This window comes from Microcaecilia unicolor, unplaced genomic scaffold (genome assembly GCF_901765095.1).
Source record: "Microcaecilia unicolor unplaced genomic scaffold, aMicUni1.1, whole genome shotgun sequence".
NCBI lineage: Eukaryota > Metazoa > Chordata > Amphibia > Gymnophiona > Siphonopidae > Microcaecilia > Microcaecilia unicolor.
The window spans coordinates 28963-50810 of NW_021963016.1; the positions used below are offsets into that span (position 1 = coordinate 28963).

Sequence of the window (21848 nt, forward strand, 5' to 3'; positions counted from 1 at the left end):
GTTTAGCGGCGCCAAGCTCCTCGTTCAGGCAGGCATTTTCGTCGGTGATGTCACTTCCTCCTCCTCAGACCCCCTTCTCCAGTACAATTGCTATTCTGTCCTGTTCATTAATGCCATTCTTTTCTGTTTTTAGTTTAACGATCTTTTCTTTTTTACTATTGTTAACTGCTGTGATCAAGTAATTTGTAATGGCAGTATATCAAAACTTGAATAAACTATAAGATGGCAGAAGTAGAACACTGCTGAGCTTTAGATACAGATTTCCTAATGGGGAAAAAGAAGAGTGCATGGAGTGTTCTCCCTTCAGATCCTTCTCTGTCCCAGCCTACACCCATTAAAGGGCCAATGGATACCTTTGTGTAGCATGAGAGGCTCATTCCTCCAGACTTTGGAGAATTGCCTGTGGTCTCGATGCCGTTGCCAGGAGGTGCGTCGTCAGACTTTGGCTCTGAATTTTCTTTGATTCTCAATCTGTGGTTGCCTTCAACCCAATCATCGATGGTTAGCCTGTCGAAACCAGCTAGAGCTGCTCAGCGCATGACATCTGAGCCTTCCCCAGTTCCAGGGATGGCCCCTGCGGCAAGAAAGGAAGTTGCTCATCTTCTTCCAGGTTAGTATTTTCCTACAATGGTGTTGGAAGGAGACTTGGCTAAACCGGCTCTGGACACAAAGCCTGTTGAGGATTGAGGCATTGTGGGACTGATGGGAGTTAAGCCTTTATTTTCCCGATATTGTGTTGCAGAATCCGCTGGTTCTCACTTTGGTAGCGATCTGGATTGCTATGTCTGATATACGTAAAGCTATATCTTTGAAGTTCAATAACATGAATATTGATATCCCAAGGTAATACTGTTTGATAAATACTCTTCAAAAACAAATTATAAGAAAGGTCAAATGATTCACTCATCTTTAATGAAAGAAAAAAGCTGAGATGTAAAATAGAAAAAAATTGGAAAATAGGGAAAGATTTGCTAAACTTTGTATAACCGAGTTTTCAAAGATACCATTTACAATATCTCATGATATGTTCAAATGATACTTGAAAGAATCTTTCAAGTTCCTGGAAATTCAGTTCCTCTAATTTCTTGATTTATTATCCAAGGATCAAAGTGGCTTGGGTCTTGAACATATCTAACATTTTGGAGATTTCTAAGAATCAATGGCCTTTACTTTTAGTTATTAATTTAGCATTACACCTTTAGATCGTGATTGTCTTCTCCATATGTTTTTTAAAGAAAAGAAATAAACCTTTTTTGGAAACATCCTGATTTGACTAGAGAAACTCAAAAGAGAAGGAAAAATTTTTCTGTTACTTAAAACCTAGAGTCCTCCAGTTAGGGGCACTCTTTTTCCTGAAATATCCCTGTAGCCCCATTACAAAGTTGAAGTTAGTTCAATATGTTTTCTTTGAACCCTCTCAGCTTTTGGCCTTCATTAATAGTTGGAAAACGGTCTCCACCGAAGAGATTAGCTGTGTGAATTCTGCATATGAAAAATTGTTTTCTGGAGTGACATGTGCTTGCTTTGACTTTGTAAAGTATTGTCACTGATATTTTTCCTTTGAATTTTCCACTTCCTACCCTCCCCCGCATTGTCATAGACTTGATGCTAGAGTCACTTTCCTTATGCTGTACTTTCATTTTTATTTTGTTTCCTTGCTATTTTAGTTTTGCCTCATGATTTCTCTACACATTAAAAAATAAGAGGAAAAAAAATAAGAAAACCTTGGCTTGAGAACAGTTCTGGTGATGTGCACCTGTTTAGCAAAAAGACAGACTGAAGTGGTCCTATGCAACAGCAGCAGGTGGACATGGTGTGCATGCATGGTGAAGCAACTCAAAAGCTTCTAGTACATATTAAGCTGGCAAAGCTTTCTTGTGCAGGCTCCATTGATGACATCACCCATGCTGTGAGGACTTGCTATCCTGCTTGGCCTCAGAGAATTGAATAGACCAGTATTTCCCAAGTCCAGTCCTGGAGTACCCCTTGACAGTCATGTTTTCAGGATATTCACAATGAATATGCATGAAAGAGATTTGCATATAATGGAGGCAGCGTATGCAAATCAAGTTCATGCATACTGGCTGTGGCTATCCTAAAAACCTGACTGGCAAGGGGTACTCCAGGACTGGACTTGGGAAATACTGGTCTATTCAATTCTCTGAGGCCAAGCAGGATAGCAAGTCCTCACAGCATGGGTGATGTCATCAATGGAGCCTGCACAAGAAAGCTTTGCCAGCTTAATATGTACTAGAAGCTTTTGAGTTGCTTCTTGGTAAACACTGGAATAGACGACAGTACTGTAACAGGAAAAAAAAAAAAAAAGACTACTCACACAGCCTGAGGCAAAGACCCTAGTCCCTCAAGCTTGTAACTTTAAATACTTATCAACCTCAATAAAAGGCACCACCTCTACTCAACTACTCAGTCAGTTCATTTGCCTGTAAGCAAGTTTTGGAATATTAATGAAATGCTCACTTTCTTCTTTAACACTGCCAGGCAGGTATCCTCCAAAATAACCTAATCAGATAAAAATTTGCCACAAAAGTCAACGACTTACCTGCCTAGCTGAGGGCTGTAGACTGTGTAACAAACACCCAGAGGCATAGGGACTCCCCATCTCCTCCTGCACTTTCTGGTGCTGTCTGTAGAGACTCCCAGTATGCTGCCATCATACCAAAAACAAAACAAGTCTGAGCCTATGCAGGGCTAAACGTGACTCAGGTGTACACAGAAGTGCCAGTTCTAGTGCAAGTGATATGTAAATAGGCATCAAGGCTAATCAGGTTACCCACAGATAAGGTCAACCTGGTGCATGCTGAAATGGTCCATACCTGATGATCTGGTAGTGTAGGACCAAGGTCCACAGTCTGCAATGTGCACTGAGCAGCTGTCTCATGTTGTTGTCCCACAAAAATAAGGACAACCTGAAACCACAAAATTCAGACTTTTAAAAGGGAGATAAAGGACGAAGGCATCGGTGCGCATCAAGAACAATCCCAATGCCATCAGATTACAACTTAGGGTAGACAGAAAAGGGTAACAGGAGCAAAGCCTACTTTACATAATACTTGAATTACACAGCTTTTTTCCTAGAGATACAGGATGGGAGGAAAATCTGGTCCAGCAGCTAAAACAAGCTTTCACAACCCCCCTCCCTTATAGTGATTTTTTAAAATTTTACATACAGAGAGGGTAATTTTATAACAAAGTTTTCAACATATCAGTCGTGTTTTGTAATCCTTGCAATGGCTCCCAATTTTTTGGCTAGTAAAATTTTGAAGTATTTTGTCTTATATACAAAATTCCTTCTGGAGATGCCCCGACTTACTTTTTTTTCTCAATTAAAACTATCAAATAAAACTACATACTGTATTATACACGAATATAAAACCAAGGTTTTTTGGTCAAAACAGCCAGTTTATATTTGAGCCTTCCCTCCCTCCCCTGTGGTGTCCTTCTGATGCCGCTCCCCCCCCAAACCAGAACAGCTCACACTTCCTTCCTCCCCCCCCCCAACCAAAGTCCCCCTCCTGAACCCACCCATAGCCCCCCCACACTATACCTACCATTCTGCCCTGGTGGTCTAGAGGCAAGTTGGGGCAGGAGCAATCTCCACTTACTCCTGCCCATGCAGTCTCCATTCTGAAAATGGCTGTCACGACTTCTAGCAGCAGTCTTGCAAGATTGCCGCTGGAGGTCACAACAGCCATTTGGGTTATACAACTGGCATGGGCAGGAGCGAGTGCTGGACACTGTGAAGAAACAGTGTGTTTTAAGCCTGTAAAATATATTGGATATTTTCCTGTCTTAATTATGTCTGAAGTGTATTTCTCTAGTTTGGCCAGCAGATGATGCTTGTTTATGCTTAAAGTATCATCTTTATGCTGATGACACCCAGCTATATCTCTCCACATCAGACATCACCGCGGAGACCCAGGCCAAGGTATCGGCCTGCTTATCCGACATAGCTGCATGGATGTCCAACCGCCACCTGAAACTGAACATGTCCAAGACCGAGCTTATCGTCTTTCCACCAAAACCCACTTCTCCTCTTCCTCCACTCTCTATCTCAGTTGATGGCACCCTCATCCTCCCCGTTTCATCTGCCCGCAACCTCGAAGTCATCTTCGACTCCTCCCTCTCATTCTCTGCGCATATCCAGCAGATAGCCAAGTCCTGTCGCTTCTCTCTCTTTAACATCAGCAAAATTCGCCCTTTCCTCTCTGAGCACACCACCCGTACTCTCGTCCACGTTCTCATTACCTCTCGCCTTGACTACTGCAACCTACTCCTTACTGGCCTCCCACTTAGCCATCTATGCCCCCTTCAATCTGTTCAGAACTCTGCTGCACGTCTTATATTCTGCCTGAACCGATATACTCATATCACCCCTCTTCTCAGGTCACTTCACTGGCTTCCAATCAGATACCGCATACAGTTCAAGCTTCTCCTTCTTACCTACAAATGCACTCAGTCTGCAGCCCCTCATTACCTCTCTACCCTCATTTCCCCTTACATTCCCGCCCGTAACCTCCGCTCACAGGACAAATCCATCCTCTCAGTACCCTTCTCCACCACCGCCAACTCCAGGCTCCGCTCATTCTGCCTTGCCTCACCCTATGCTTGGAATCAACTTCCTGAGCCCTTATGCCAAGCCCCCTCCCTACCCATCTTCAAATCCTTGCTCAAAGCCCACCTCTTCAATGTTGCTTTCGGCACCTAACCTTTATACCTTTCAGGAAATCTAGACTGCCCCTATTTGACTGCTGTACATTTGTCCTTTAGATTGTAAGCTCCTTTGAGCAGGGACTGTCCTTCTATGTTAAATTGTACAGCGCTGCGTAACCCTAGTAGCGCTTTAGAAATGTCAAGTAATAGTAGTAGTAGTACAGAGGACTGACTTCTCTTTCTTTGTTGGCACACAGATAATAGGAAGTGCCTGTAGTGATGTAACCAGTTTTTATTTGAAACTTGACTGTTCTGGGCTCTGATTGGCCTGGAGTTTGAAATTACCCAGCAGATGCTGGTTGTTGCTCAGTCTTAGCTGGGAGGAAAGAGAGACAGATCTCTTTGATGAATCTGTGAACAGTTATATATACTGACCTTCCCAGGTATTGTTTAGACAGTATATAGATGTTTTAGTTAGTTTTCTAACTGATCCATTTTTTAGTTATCTGTTTTTGTCCACCGTTGCAAGTTCTGAGAATAAACACATTTGTTTGTTCGTTCTGCCTGTCTGGACTGATAAAGAATCCTGATGGTTTGTGTGTTGGGTCTGTGAGTGCTTTCTGGGAACTGTGGGAGCACTGGGAGTGTGGCCCCGGTAACCTAGAAACCACTGGGAATAATTTGAGAGCGGGAGACTTGCCAAGAGGCAGTTGTGACCCAGTTGGTGAGAAAAGGGTGCTAGTGTAGAGGACAAGTGGCAAGTGCAGGTGGACCTCAGCTGTGCTGGTGATAGACCCTCTATGTGGCCGCAGGGTAACCCCAGGCATGTGGCTAGGTGTTTCGTGACAGACACCATGGGGGACAGAGGGAAGGGGAGGAATCCTGGAATATAAACCCTTGGTTTATATTAGAGTTAATATCCCCACTCTCTCTTTTTAGGAGAAAAATGTTCTCCGTTTATATTTGGATGGGTTTATATTCAAGCATATACGGTACTCCAGCTTGAGCTTTGCAATCTGAAAGTTCCAGGAGTCTTTCATGACATTGAAACTTCTAAAAAATCATTTACACTGCATTTGAATGGAACAGATTGCAAGCCTAACTTCCAGTGGCAAATCGTTTCTGTACTTTCAGAAAGCTTTTGAAAGAAGCCCTGTTCAATCAAGCTTTTGCCAACAGAGATTAAGTACCAATGATTTTTTATTTAACTATATTGGAAAAAGGAATGTCTAGAGGAGACGTGTACTACCTTACAAGTCCTTTTGATGAATACTGTGTATGTAAGTTTTGTACTCCACCTAGAACTGTGAATAAAGCCAACTATAAATAATTTTCAATAAATAAATGAGTATCTAGGCAGAGAAAGGTGTGGTAGCCGTGTTAGTCCACTCTTAAAGGTTATCAATAGAAATCAAACAAAATAAAACATGGAAAAGAAAATAAGATGATACCTTTTTTATTGGACATAACTTAATACATTTCTTGATTAGCTTTCGAAGGTTGCCCTTCTTCCTCAGATCGGAAATAAGCAAATGTGGTAGCAGGTAGTATATATAAGAGAAGCATCAAAGCATTACTTTGACAGTCTGACAGAGTGGGAGGGTGGGGGTATGCATGGGGACATCAAAGCATTTCACCGATATTCTAACAGGATGGGTGTTGGTAGGTGAGAGGAGGGTAATAAACAGAAAAATACAGCTTTATGTTTTATAATGAGTTAGAAAACCCAGATCCTTATTAGGTCCTGTTTGTTGGGTGTCAAAATATTCAATCATTCTTATTTCAAAGGTCTTACGTTCCTGTATTGTTTTAAAATTACCTTTCAGTATTCTTACTGTGAACTCAAAATAAGCGCATGTATAAAGGAAACACATGTGTCTATGTGCCTGAAAACTGATGCTCTAAGACAGGCATAACTGTTCCAGTATGTGCAGTAAATATCAGTACATGTGTGTGTATTTTATAAGATTCGCGCATAAGTGCCAATCCCACTCCTGCTCCACCCATTTTCTACCCCATGGACAACCTACATATACAGTAAAGTCTCAATTATCTGACCTAAAAGAGACTGACCCATTGTTGGATAAATGAAGTCGGATAATACGGAAAACAATAGTAAACTCCTCAAACAATGCAGAAACAGAGGCAGTAAAAGCAGGGTTCCAGTTCACAACTGTGATAAAAGCAGGGTCCCAGGTTCGGAAAACGGAAAAAGAAGCTGCGGGGATCTATTACTACTACTTATCATTTCTACAGCGCTACTAGACGTACGCAGTGCTGTACACGTGAACACATGCTGGATGATCGGTTCAGCGAAGGTCAGATAATAGAGACTGTACTGTGTGTAACTTTCTTTATAGAATATGCACCCTTTACATAGGTGCACTGTTATCGAATTATCCTCCAGGGCAGTGATTTTCAACATTTCTCAACTCACGGCACGCTGACAAGGCGTTAAAATTGTCAAGGCACACCATCAGTTTTTTAAAGTGTTTGAAGCCTGATAGCTACTGAACAATAAGACTGACAAATTATCTGAAAGCAGCAGCATTCTTTGAAAAATCTTTTTTAAAATATTTTGGATGCTTATTTTCCTTGGAGTTTGTTTAATTTACTTACTACATTTGTATCCCACCTTTTCCCACTTATTAGTAGGCTCAAAGTGGCTTACATAGTTCCGGAGAGTTGCACCAATTCACAGTGTGCACTACAAAGGTCATCTTCGTAGAACACTAGGTCAGGCCAGTTCAATGGAATTAATCAACTGGAATGCCTGAAACTGGGATTATTGCAGTTACACAATGTAAAAAATACCCCTAAAACTTCTCTGATTTAAACAATTTGATCATACATATTTTGTACAATTGTCTTTTCCTTCTCTCCAATATTTTGCCAAATGTAATGTTTGGCAAAATTTTTATAAATCACTCCCCTCCCCAGTTATATAAATTTATCCACCATAACTTCTAGCACAATACATGCAAAAATATAGAAAAGTTTATTATGAAAACCTGTGTACTGATCTTAAATGACATTAAAATTATAAATTTTTTATGGCGAGTCCTTTGATTAGCGCCGGCGAAGGAGCATCGACGCTCTTGGACCTGGAAAAAACAACTCCATCGCTCCCGAATTATTCAACCACCATGCCCAAAGGAGTGGAGGAGTGAGTTAGAGGTATATGCTGAAACGGAGGACGTTTACAGCAGAACCCGAATTGGCGGAACCACTCCTAAACACCTAAGAGAAATCAACTTGGAGTTTTTGGCTCCCGTGGAGGTTACATTGAATACCATCTGGAAGGTGCTTCGGGACCTAACGGTGGCAGTAAATAATTTTGTTTCAGATATAATTTTATTAGAGAGTTACATGGACAATTCAACTGAACCCTTTGAGAGTAAAAAATTGATATAACAAATGATTCTACAAGAGCAAGAAGTGGTTATGATAATAGACCAGAAATTTTGAATAATAAAATGAATATTATTATACATGATTAATATCGAGATTATTGTTTTTCCCAGAGTTCTGGGTATGACTCCTAAAGTTTTCCTCAGAAATATTTCCTCAAATTACTTTAAAAGGAGTGAAGCCTGTGAAAACTGGGATTACTTTAATCAGTAGGATTTGATTAGAGACTTAAGTATATGTATTGTTAAATAACTTCTGGTTTTTGAAAGAGAAAGAATGTAATCAGATGTATTATTTCTAACTAATACTGGACAATAAGTATGTTTTCAATGAAATGATTTGACTATACACCGTATTGGCCTTGAAGAAGCCAACCAGATGATCAATGTGGAATAATGAATTAGACGAGTAATATCTAGGGATAATCAGGTTAATACCATGATTTTTTTTTCTGTTTACTGTTTAATTGATCTCCTTATCTTGTTTCACTCTCCCTATTTAGTGGTCTAAGGAAGAGAATAGAATTACCTGACTGAAATAATTCCTACATATTACTTTCTCTGTATTTCCAGCAAGTTGTTTTATCACTTGTAAAAATTTAAATGGTTATAAATACAAAATTAAAAAAAAAATTATAAATTTTAGATTTTAATAAGGACTGCAGCACACAGCATTACCTATTTCCCCCACATGTGTCAGGGGTCTGCTATGTCAGGGAAAAACTAAACCTCCCTTAAAATTTGACAGACAATGTAACAATCCCTGTGAGCTTGCCAAAGAAACACTGGAACAGCAGCTGGAGGTGGGCAAGCACAAAACATCAGTTTGCTCACTTTGTACAACATTTATTTCATTGTACTGGTCCAATTTTAAGAACTATGTATATTTAAATCAAATACACACAAAATAAAGTTGATACGGCAGGTCTGCTCCTACCATACTTACATAAAGATATCTACTCCATGTTTCCAAAAATTGTTCACTACTAGAACATACTTAAAAAAAAAAAAAAAAAGGTTAAAAAGTATAAGGCAAATCCAAAAGTCTGCAAATTCCACTATTCTCGTGCCTTGAGTGAATGTATGGAGCCTCTAACAGGGCAGAGGGCCTAAGCTTCCAGGCGCTGCAGGCTTGGTACAGTCTGGGTCTCTTTCTCAAATTACATCAGGTAGGCTCGCAACCTTCAATCCTCAGTCTCACAAATTTATATCTTAAATAAAACAACCGAAGATGCTCACTGTTAAATAATTCACATTTTTAAAAATTATATATTTTTTTATGTTTTCACATGGGCCATGGGTCACTGGGTCGTCCTGATTTACAGTTTGTTTGATGATCTACAGAACAGAACAGCACACTGTGTCTCCTTGGAAAAATGGTAATGATGGCAAGAAGAGTTGAAAGCTGGGTCCGGGTCAGGCATCTGTCCCACCCAGCTCTTCACTTCCCCCCCCCTCCCCCCCCCCCCCCGGGTCCTCTAAAGGCTACAGTGGGTCGCTGCAAAGGCAGTGCTGAAAGCTGCCTCTCTGGCCTGCGGGACCTTTCTTTTGCCGTGTTCTGCTGCTCTGATGCAACTTCCTGTGGGCGGGACATGTCAGAGAAAAGGTCCCGCTGGCTAGAGAGGCAGCTTTAAGCACTGTCTCTGCGGCAACCCACTGCAGCTTTTGGAGGAGCCTGTGGGCAGGTGAGGAGCTTTGGGGGAGGGGACAGGGGAGAGATGGCAGACTCCAACATAAGCGGAACAGATGCTCAGAAATAAGAAGTAGAATTCGAATGATCCTCCCCCAAACGTCCGCGGCACACATGGGGGACCTTTCGAACAGTGAAATGATTACTAGTAGTACTTGTGACTAGAAAATAGCACGGAGGACAGAAACTTCACGTGTCCCACTGGAATCTAACCCATCCCCACTGGCACCTCCTGCAATTCTGCCCGTCCCCTGTGATAAAATAACCTGGCTTGTGCTAAAAACTCAACTAACAGTAGCCCATGCTGATAACTTCAGTGCTTATACGGATTTTAATGCTATCAACCATATCCATTAATTTTTTTAGTGCTATTATAATTGCCATGGTACAAGAAAAGAATAAGTAGGCTGGCCAGGCACTACGCTTCCGCAGGACCTGTGTCCATCCCCACGGGATCCCCCACAGGACCTGCGTCCATCCCTGTGGAAGTCCTGCAGACGATCCGGCAGGACTCCCACTAACCCCGTTCCCGTGCAGCTCTCTACTTGTGACCTGCCTTGGCCACTGTTGGAAGCAGGATACTGGGCTAGATGGACCACTGGTCTGACCCAGCATGGCTATTTCTTATATTCTTATGATAAACTTAAGCCTACTGTTTGCTCCTCTTTTGTGTGGTCTCAGTTCTGAGACTCAAAGTGTTACAGACCAGGTCACTTTGGTTACTATTCGCAGTATTCCTGTTTTCAGCTTGGGAATCTTTCCTTTCGAGGGGACAAGTGTGATTCAACTCAGGGAGTTGATCAGTCCAATGCCTCCCACTTCTCTCACTGAAGCCAGGCAGGTCCATTCCTCGGCAGGAGAAAGGTTGTCTGACTTTTACAAGGAATGGACCCGTTTACAAGGAATGGACCCGAATAACATCCAACAAGTGTGTTTTGGAAGTAGTGAAGAGTACCTACAAGTTGGAGTTCCCCCGCCCTAATCACAGATTTCTTCTTGGAGTCTCCCTGTAAGCATCCTGCCAAACAATAGGCCATTCAAGACACTCCGATACTTAGACAATTGACCGATCTAGACCTCTTCCTTCCAGGACCAACTTTGGACAATAGAACGGGTGGTACAGCTGCTCCATTCTCTAGGCTGAGTGATCAGCAAGAGCAGCTGCAGCCCATGCAGAGTCTGCAATATCTAGGTTTGATACCAGCCAAGGCAAGGCTTTTCTTCCAAAACACAGAATGCTGAAGCTTCACCTCCCTTTCTCCAATCCAATCCAAAAATTTGGGATTACATGCGGGTTCTTTACTCTAAGGTGGCAACCCTAGAAGTGGTCCCTTGGGCGAGAGCTCTTATGTGACCTTTACAGAGCTCCCTTCTCACCAGATGGTCCTCAGTGGTTCACAGCCATACCATGTGTTTGCCTCGAACCACTCAGGCACACCATGATGTGCAATGGTGGTTGAATTGAATCCCTCTCTGAAGGAGACTCCACTTCTTGTAGAGGAATGGATAGTAGTCACCATGGATGCCATTCTCTTCCATGGGGGGAGCTCTTAAGTTTGGGAGTTATGCCATAAATTGGCCTCTTTGAAAATCTGCTAGGGCTGAATGTATAAAATTTCACAAAATTTCTAAATTTAGGAGCCTAAAGGGTGAGTGGCAACAAAGGAGAATTTAGAGTCGGGAAAAGAAGATAGAAGTTCAGAACTGATTTTCAGCACTAGGCTCATATATCTACACACATTAATAGCGGTGGTAAATTTATAAAACTTGTGTTTTCATTCCCATGGCACTGCAGCCTGATAGAGACCGATTCTAATTGAGCTGAAAGTCCAATGGAACAAGGAAAACTTTGGGCCTGATATTCAAAAAAAGCCAAACTTTTAAATTAGGCTCCTAAATTTGTGCCCTATTTTCAACCAAACTTGTAATTATTCAGCTGAAAATTCATCTTAATTTAGGAGCTTAAAAGTTATGCACTTATGAATGAAAGCCTTTCTACTCTACCTAGCCAATACAGTGACAGTACATGCCCCGAGGGAACAAATTGGCTCCTATAAAATTGGGGGAGGTGGTGTTAATATTCACACTCCCTAGGTTCTAATCTTGTGTGCCCATTTTCGTACTTAACAAGCAAAATTGTGTGCACAGGTTATAGCATACTACCCGTTATGCATGTAACATAATTGTTTAACATTTTTAAAAAATGCAATCACCTTAGGGTGGTAAATTTTGCTGTAAGTAAGGGACAAATTTAAGCACCTGAACTTTGGAGCTCAGTTTTTGTTTTTTAAATAATCCCACCCATATTCAAAGAGCCAGACAGCAGATAAGTTATCCAGATAGTCTTGGGTAGGTAAAAATGTTCAGATAACTTTAGGACAGCCTTCTGCCAAACCAGACATACCTGTCCAACTCTTCCTGTCATCCTGAATATCAGTGCTAACCAGAAAAAGTTTAACCACGTCCCTGGGATCACCTTCCGTGCTGCCTCTTTTATGCAGGTAGATTTCAAATGGACTATGGATTTGCCCAGAAAATTGTACTTCTTTATCATCAGGGACGTAATTTACACCACTAAGATGTGCCTGGCTAACTCTCAAAGTTAGCTTGACACGTTATCTGAATATCGACTTCACCTAACCTCGCTTGAATAAAGAGTGAAGGGAAGTGTGCAAAAATTTTTCCCTTTAAAAGTTTACAAAAAGGCACATATGCACAACAGTACGCAGACTTTACTGTATTGTGGCTCATTTAAAACAGGGGGAGCCACAATAAATCAATCCGTGAGGCAAAAGAAATGCAACCTGGTCTACAGGAACCAGGGAGTCCAGAAGAACAACTGAAGGCGCCAGTACGGCAAAAGTATTTTGTTAAAAATACAAGGCCCGACACAGCTACTTTTCAGCAGCTGCCTGCATCTAATGAACTTGGTACGAAGATGTACACAAAGCAAAAATCTAAATCTTCCCAACAGGTTGCAACCAATTCACAGTCAACATATTCATTTTCAAAGCAGAAAGAATTGTGGGAACTCTTCCTGACAGGTAGCAATTGATTCACGGCCAAAAAAGGTGCCTTCAGGTGTTCCTCTGGCCTCACTAGTTTCTCCAGGCCAGGTCACAATTTCTTTTCCCTTATTAAACAGACCATCAACAGAGTTCCTTCTAGTACTATACATGGGGCTGCTTCCTCATGTATCCTAGGTAATGGTGCTTTACCTGTTTGACTGCTGTTTGCTGACTGTTGGACCTGCTCTGTGATGTACATTGCACTGTGCACGGGCTGGATGAGGTTTCTTTGGATGATTTCTTCCCTTGCTCCGGGAAATTGAGAACAATCTAAAATCAAGCAGGACCAGAAGTGAAGCAAAAAATGATCACCTTAACCTCCTCCCTTTTTCCTTATAAAGTGTTGATTTCTTTTGCTCTCCTCTACCTTCTCCAGCTCCTCTCCTCCCTTCAAGGACCTATTCCTGCTTCTAAGCACTCTCTTCCCTCCCCACACTTTCAGGCACTCCTTCCCTCCCCCCTCCAAAAAAACCCACTTCTTCCTCTTCCTTTTTCTTTTATCCATCCCAATTACCTCCCTTTCATCCCAGCTCTACAAAAATCTAACCCCCTCCCAGGAATGCTACATCTTACACACGTATAACCCTGCAGAAATTACTATTTTCCTAGGCTTTTTCTCCTCTTTAGGCAGACTGAGCTCCGTTTTTCACTGTGACTAGATTTTCATGTACCCTACCCCACACACCTCCTATCCCTATCTTGTCTCCTTAACCTGTACCTCCCCTCCTCGTTTTTGCCTTCTCTCTGAAATTTGGGTTGTGTGTAATTGAAGCTGAAAACATTTTTGTTTGTGAAACACATAATCAGGAAGTAATTTGTTAGTTTATGCTAAGTTTTGAGAGTATTGCTATCTGACAAATGTCTGATATTAATTAGTGATGTTGATTATTTTGCTACATTCTAGATCTATCTGGATCTAGTATCTTTGATGTAATCCGCTGTGAACTATGGTACTAGTGGACTATAAATGAATTAACTGTAACTAACTGTAAGTGTTCACACAATAATAACATTTAGCGAATATTTGTTTATTGCATCTCTCTGAGCTACCAAGCATTTGTACATAATTCTTACATTCTTATTATCTCCGTTTTATTTCTGGTCATTTCACTTGCTTGTCGATAAACCTAGCTTTGGTTTATTACTTGGGGCTGGTGTCACTTGCTTCTTAGTGTTTCCAGGAGCTTAGACACCATCCAGCTGGCATTCAGCACTATTGAAGCTGCCAGGAACGGCTCCTGGCCAATTAAATACTGCTAAGCTGCTTAAGCGCCTATATTCAGCGAGAGATAGCTGGTTATCTCTGCTGAATATCAGCACTTAGCGGCTAACCGGATATATCACACAATATAGCCAGCTATCCACGAATATTCAAATGCTGGCCAGCTAAGTTTAGAGGCCAAATCGGACCACCTAAATAGCAGTCCTATCTTTGACCGCTATAAACTTAACCAGACAGTGCTGAACATTAAACTTGGCCAGCTACGTTTAAGCTGGCCAAAAAAAAAATCCCTAGATATTCACTGCTGGTTACCGGAAACAGCCAGCTGCCTCCCACGGGCTGAATATTGGCCAGCATAATCCTATCATTCCAGAGTGCTAACAAACTATTCTTTGCATGTCCCTACATGCACTGTTCCCTAGAAGGCAGTGTATATCTCATTTGCTCAACACCACCTACATCTATATCACATAAAAGTAGGCGGTATACACCAGGTAGCTTTATAAGGTGCCTTATTGAGCATGTAGAACGGTTTACATACTTAAGACACCTAAAATTATTCCCAATATTAGGGTACTCTATAAAATAAGATTTAGTTGTGTAATGATGGCCAGGACAACTGCTTTTTTTTGCAAATGGCCTCAACTTTTCTGCCCTCCTTTTTTTTTTTTTAAACTGTGAATTTTTATTGAAATAACATCTCAAACATAACAACGAGCCATTGGCTCCAGGACATGACAATGCAACAATTTAATTTTTATTTTAACATTATGCTTATAACCCTTTTATCCCCCCTATTCCCCCCACCCTCCCCCCCACTAACCCCTCAACATCTGCCCTACTTTTTATCCTCTACTGATTTAGGAAAACTAGGCTCTGCAATGTGCCTCTGCACATGATCCTGCATTCCTCTGCAACCTCCATGAGCCACCCTTGGGTAAGGGAAATGGATGACAGAAGCATACTACTAACAAGATTTACCCGAGAGGTCACAGGGGAAACAAAGATTAAAGATTTTTACTGCTCTAATTGCCTATTGCTCATGTTTGATCTATTCTTACTGTATACCGCCTTGAGTGAATTCCTTCAAAAAGGCAGTAAATAAATCCTAATAAATAAATAAATAAAAAAGCCAACCCTGGAAGGAAACCTTCATACCTGATTTATCATTGGCTGCGAAGCACCACAAATAGCATGAGATGAGCACGGAGATATGCAAAAACTCTCTGCAGCCTCGGATTTTGGCTTCTTGTACTGTTCTAGAAGATTTTCAACATACTGTAACCACACAAAGTCAACAATGTCACAATTGAAGCGGCGCCACATAACGATGTGGACAAGTAATCATTTAGAAACAAACAGCCAGTTCTATGCTCAAGAGCAGCCTGTGAATATATAGCCGGCCTATCCATGCATTTTTGGCACTCATATGGCTCGTGTCGGGATGAAAAATCTGTCTGAATGACACAATAGTATCTGTATAGTAAGCGGATGAGTTTGGGGCAGAATGCAAGTGGGTTTGCAAATTACCTACACAGCAATGATATTCGGTGGCTGTATCTGGATAATTTATACTTTTAGTTTAGGCCTGCTAAGGGAAGAAGGTGAAATTAGGTCTTACCTGCTCATTTTCTTTCCTCTAGAGTGGTCAAGACGCTTGGTTATGCACGCCTACCAGCAGAGGGAGACTGAGAACACTTACTTCAAACAGCTACAAGTAACCTGTGCAGAACCCCCACCAGCCAGTAAATATATAACAAAGCAGTGGAGAAAATACTCCAAACAAAGACAACAAAACCTCACAGAACCCCTTACTCAGAACTCCTCCCCAAACAGGGGGCACACTTCTGCAGATGGAGCACAACCGGCACCCCAATCTGCTTTTAGCAAGCACCATGACAAAAAACCCCAAAACCTACTAGAACAACAGAAACAGAGATAAACCCTGCAGCAGTTACAGCAACTGTGGTTCAAACAAAAAAAACAACATGCTCAAGACTGAAATACTGAGATATCGAAATCATATAGGGTGGGCTCTTGACTGGTCTGGAGGGTCTACAGGAAAGCCCTAATTTCACCTTCCTCAGGAACCCTCCAGACCAGCCAAGATGCTTGGGCAGTACCAAAACAGTAAGCACCTAAGGGCGGGACCTCCGAATCCCAGAGGACAGAACTGCTGCACCAAATCCAGCATCCTCTCTCGCTTGCACATCTACCCTATAATGTTTCACAAAGGAGTGCAAAGAGGACCAAACTGCGGCCTTGCAAATGTCAACAGGTGGAATAAAACTGCTCTCTGCCCAGGAAGCCGCCTTGAGCACAGGAGGGACTGCACGACCCTTAAGCAGCTAAGCCGAAGAGATCGCCTCCTTCAACCACCTTGCTATAGACGCCTTAGAGGCAGCCACACCTTTCTTAGGCTCCCCATACAAAACAAACAACCTGTCAGAGGCCCAAAAATCTAGCGTCCGCTTAAGATAGAATTTCAAGACTCGCCGCACATCCATCTTTGCGAGACGACGTTGCAAAGTCGCCAGACCTGTCTCCTAACACCGGCAATAAAATTACTTGATTCACATGAAAAGAAGACACCACCTTAGGCAAAAAGGAAGGAACGAGACGCAGCAAAACCTTTTCCTTGGAGAACAGTATAAACGGAGCTCTAAACGAGAGAGCCTGCAACTCCGAAATCCTACGGGCAGAGGAAATGGCTACCAAAAAGACCGCCTTCAGAGTAAGATCCTTGAAGGAACAGGAATCCAAGTGTAAAGCGCTGCGTACATCTAGTAGCGCTATAGAAATGATAAGTAGTAGTAGAAGAATCCAAAGGTTCAAAAGAAGCACCAACTAAAGACTCAAGAACGAGATTCAAATCCCACTGAAGGACTAAAGGACGTCAAGGGGGCCGAAGCAATTTAACTCCTCGCAAAACACACACCACATCCAGAGAAGAAGCGATGGACCTACCCTGCACCTTTCCCCAGAAACAGGCCAAGGCTGCAATCTGCACCTTCAAAGAGGACAAGGCCAAACCCCTATCAAAACCATCCTGCAAAAATTCCAAAATCTGAGGAAGCGACATCCTAAGAGGAACACAAGACTGATCCTTACACCAAGCTTCAAAAATGCGTCAAGCACATACATAAGCCAACAAAGTGGAGCGTCTTCGCGACCGAAGCATAGTATCTATAACTCTGAAGAAAAAACCCTTGTTCCTCAACCTGTTCCTCTGAAGGGCCAAGCTGTAAGCAAGAACGGAGATGGGTCTGGCATGACTATCGGACCCTAGCGCAAGAGGACCGCCTCCCTCAGAGGAAGAGGCTCGTCCTCCAGAAGACGCACCAGATCTCCAAACCAAGAACAGCGCAGCCAATTTGGATCCACCAGAATCACCGGACCCGAATGACGCTTGATTCGCTGAAAAACTCTGCCTATCAGCGGTCACAGAGGGAACACGTACAGTAACACCTGAGGAGGCCACGGAAGCACCAACACATCGATGCCCTCTGACCGAGGATCCCGCTGGTGACTGAAATAGCGAGGAACCTGAGCACTGTCAGTCGATGCCATAAGATCCATTACCGGTTGTCCCCATCTCAACACTATCTGATCGAACACCAAGTGATGAAGAGACCACTCTCCAGGATCTAAAGTGTGTCTGCTCAAAAAACCCGCATTCACGTTGTCTACTCTGGCCACATGACCTGCTGAAAGATCTAGGAGATGTAGCTCCGCCCAGATCTGGCACATGGTCCATGGCCACAGACCATCGTTTCAAAGACTGGACTAAAAGTTATGAGGGGATATAAAACAGAGGAACAAACAAATTTCAAAAAAGCACAAGACAAAACAGAGGAAACAAGGGCATCACTGGAGATCAACTAAAGGTTCTTGTAACTGCAGTGGGTAAAGCAGATGACTATCTTTTTTTATGTTTTGGTAATTAGAACAGTAAATGTAATAGTATGGATATACCAAGAGAGAAATAGAAAACATATAAAAATGAAAATCAGGACCTGTACTCACCTGAAGCAGTGATGGCTGTAGACTGTGATAGGAAATCTCTGATTCACACCCAGATATGATAGGAACACAGATGGTCTCTTTGGCTGATAGGTTATGATGTTCCAGGAAACTAAGGATGGTCTTTAACAGTATGAAGGAAAGGATATTCAATTAAAGATGTAGGAATGAGAATTCCCTATGACATTCTTACTACAATCAAATCCTCCTGTCCTGGGCTACACATCCCCCCCCCACCCTCTGAAGGGTGTAGTTGATAAAGATGGATCTGAAGATGGAGGGATTCAGGTGCAATGCAGGAGGTGGTGCACGCTGGTCTTTGGGAAGGGAACATTTCCAAAATCTCAGTGAATGCGTCTTAATGAGAGTAATAAATCAAGAAAAAAAGTACGCACAAATTATGACACTATACCTCAAAACACAATACAATACTAAAAGCATAGGTTATCTAAACTGAATTCTCACATAAAACAAAAGTCCAAACACAGTGAGTATAAAATGTGCTCAGATTCAAAACGTCAGTCTCTGCACCGTGAGACAAGCTATGGGAACCATCAGTGGTGGTTCCTGTGTAGACTTATTTAAGGTATACAGTAGAGAGATTACTGAGCTATTTCTTGTGGTATTACTCTCATTAATACAATACTAAAAGCATAGGTTGTCTAAACTGAATTCTCACATAAAACAATGGTAATAATAATAAAATCCAAACAGCGAGTATAAATGTGCTAAATGTATTCAGATTAAAAACTTCACTCTCTGCACCGTGAGACAAGCTATGGGAACCATCATAGAACAAACTTCCCACTTGAAAATGATGCAAATTTAATATAAATTTCAATGTATTAAGCTCATACACAGCAATAAAAATAACAGATGGAACTTATCTGAATAGATGTTCAATCATGAGGGGAATAGGCTACAGGCTCCTTCCAAGGATCTAATGCAGATGTTTTAAATCTCAATCTGAAATGTCCCACTGGTGATGGTGCATCAAGGGACATTTCAGATTGAGATTTAAGTGAGTAAGCTCAAATCAGAACTCTTCCAGTCCTACAACATATAGGAAATGGTTTTCATTGGCTAGTACAACCATCCTTGGAAGTCAATTATGCAATTTAACATAGTAACATAGCAGATGACGGCAGAAAAAGACCTGCACGGTCCATCCAGTCTGCCCAACAAGATAACTCATATTTGCTGCTTTTTGTGTATACCCTACTTTGATTTGTACCTGTGCTCTTCAGGGCACAGACCGTATAAGTCTGCCCAGCACTATCCTCACCTCCCAACCACCATCCCTGCCTCCCAACCACCGGCTCTGGCACAGACCGTACAAGTCTGCCCAGCACTATCCCCGCCTCCCATAGTGGAACAGAGTTTCAGCTCCATGGCTTTTCTGGTTCCTACCAGTAACATTGTGCTGGTGCTCTAAGTATCAAAGGTTTAATATACACATTTATTTATTTATTTATGGTTTGCTTATATCCCACATTTTCCCACACATGCAGGCACAAAGCGAATGCTACATACCTGTAGAAGGTATTCTCCGAGGACAGCAGGCTGATTGTTCTCACTGATGGGTGACGTCCACGGCAGCCCCTCCAATCGAAACACTTTCTAGCAAAGTCCTTTGCTAGTCCTCTCGCGCCGATGCGCACCGCGCATGCGCGGCCGTCTTCCCGCCCGAACCGGCTCGTGCCGGCCAGTCTCATATGTAGCAAGACAAAGAGAAGGGAAGACACAACTCCAAAGGGGAGGGGGGCGGGTTTGTGAGAACAATCAGCCTGCTGTCCTCGGAGAATACCTTCTACAGGTATGTAGCATTCGCTTTCTCCGAGGACAAGCAGGCTGCTTGTTCTCACTGATGGGGTATCCCTAGCCCCCAGGCTCACTCAAAACAACAACCATGGTCAATTGGGCCTCGCAACGGCGAGGACATAACTGAGATTGACCTAAAAAATTTACCAACTAAATGAGAGTGCAGCCTGGAACAGAACAAACATGGGCCTAGGGGGGTGGAGTTGGATCCTAAACCCCGAACAGATTCTGAAGCACTGACTACCCGAACCGACTGAACAGATGACCATGTCGCAGCTTTGCAAATCTCTTCAATAGTGGCTGACTTCAAGTGGGCCACTGACGCTGCCATGGCTCTAACATTATGAGCCGTGACATGACCCTCAAGAGCCAGCCCAGCCTGGGCGTAAGTGAAGGAAATGCAATCTGCTAGCCAATTGGATATGGTGCGTTTCCCCACAGCCACTCCCCTCCTGTTGGGATCAAAAGAAACAAACAATTGGGCGGACTGTCTGTTGGGCTGTGTCCGCTCCAGATAGAAGGCCAATGCTCTCTTGCAGTCCAATGTGTGCAGCTGACGTTCAGCAGGGCAGGAATGAGGACGGGGAAAGAATGTTGGCAAGACAATTGACTGGTTCAGATGGAACTCCGACACAACCTTTGGCAAGAACTTAGGGTGAGTGCGGAGGACTACTCTATTATGATGAAATTTGGTGTAAGGGGCCTGGGCTACCAGGGCCTGAAGCTCACTGACTCTACGAGCTGAAGTAACTGCCACCAAGAAAATGACCTTCCAGGTCAAGTACTTCAGATGGCAGGAATTCAGTGGCTCAAAAGGAGGTTTCATCAGCTGGGTGAGAACGACATTGAGATCCCATGACACTGTAGGAGGCTTGACAGGGGGCTTTGACAAAAGCAAACCTCTCATGAAGCGAACAACTAAAGGCTGTCCTGAGATCGGCTTACCTTCCACACGGTAATGGTATGCACTGATTGCACTAAGGTGAACTCTTACAGAGTTGGTCTTGAGACCAGACTCAGACAAGTGCAGAAGGTATTCAAGCAGGGTCTGTGTAGGACAAGAGCGACAATCTAGGGCCTTGCTGTCACACTAGACGGCAAACCTACTCCATAGAAAGAAGTAACTCCTCTTAGTGGAATCTTTCCTGGAAGCAAGCAAGATGCGGGAGACACCCTCTGACAGACCCAAAGAGGCAAAGTCTACGCTCTCAACATCCAGGCCATGAGAGCCAGGGACCGGAGGTTGGGATGCAGAAGCGCCCCTTCGTCCTGTGTGATGAGGGTCGGAAAACACTCCAATCTCCACGGTTCTTCGGAGGACAACTCCAGAAGAAGAGGGAACCAGATCTGACGTGGCCAAAAAGGAGCAATCAGAATCATGGTGCCTCGGTCTTGCTTGAGTTTCAACAAAGTCTTCCCCACCAGAGGTATGGGAGGATAAGCATACAGCAGACCCTCCCCCCAGTCCAGGAGTAAGGCATCTGATGCCAGTCTGCCGTGGGCCTGAAGCCTGGAACAGAACTGAGGGACTTTGTGGTTGGCTTGAGATGCGAAGAGATCTACCAAGGGGGTGCCCCACACCTGGAAAATCTGTCGCACTACACGGGAACTGAGCGACCACTCGTGAGGTTGCATAATCCTGCTCAACCTGTCGGCCAGACTGTTGTTTACGCCTGCCAGATATGTGGCTTTGAGCACCATGCCGTGACGGCGAGCCCAGAGCCACATGCTGACGGCTTCCTGACACAGAGGGCGAGATCCGGTGCCCCCCTGCTTGTTGATGTAATACATGGCAACCTGGTTGTCTGTCTGAATTTGGATAATTTGGTGGGACAGCCAATCTCTGAAAGCCTTCAGAGCGTTCCAGACCGCTCGTAACTCCAGGAGATTGATCTGCAGATCGCGTTCCTGGAGGGACAAGCTTCCTTGGGTGTGAAGCCCAT

The 21848-nt window shown here is 43.1% G+C and overlaps 1 protein-coding gene across 1 annotated transcript in view; it reads right to left on the minus strand.

Moving 5' to 3' along the window:
* Positions 1–21848, minus strand: part of LOC115458751 — a gene marked incomplete at its 3' end in the record, with an annotated part of 102423 nt that overhangs the window by 28930 nt on the left and 51645 nt on the right. Inside the window, exons 5-9 of the mRNA XM_030188564.1 lie at positions 18088–18207; positions 15220–15339; positions 12990–13109; positions 2835–2927; positions 2561–2665 (exon numbers count right to left, since the gene is read on the minus strand). Of these exons, the coding sequence (XP_030044424.1) occupies positions 2561–2665; positions 2835–2927; positions 12990–13109; positions 15220–15339; positions 18088–18207 (558 nt within the window). The remainder of the gene's footprint in view (positions 1–2560; positions 2666–2834; positions 2928–12989; positions 13110–15219; positions 15340–18087; positions 18208–21848) is intronic.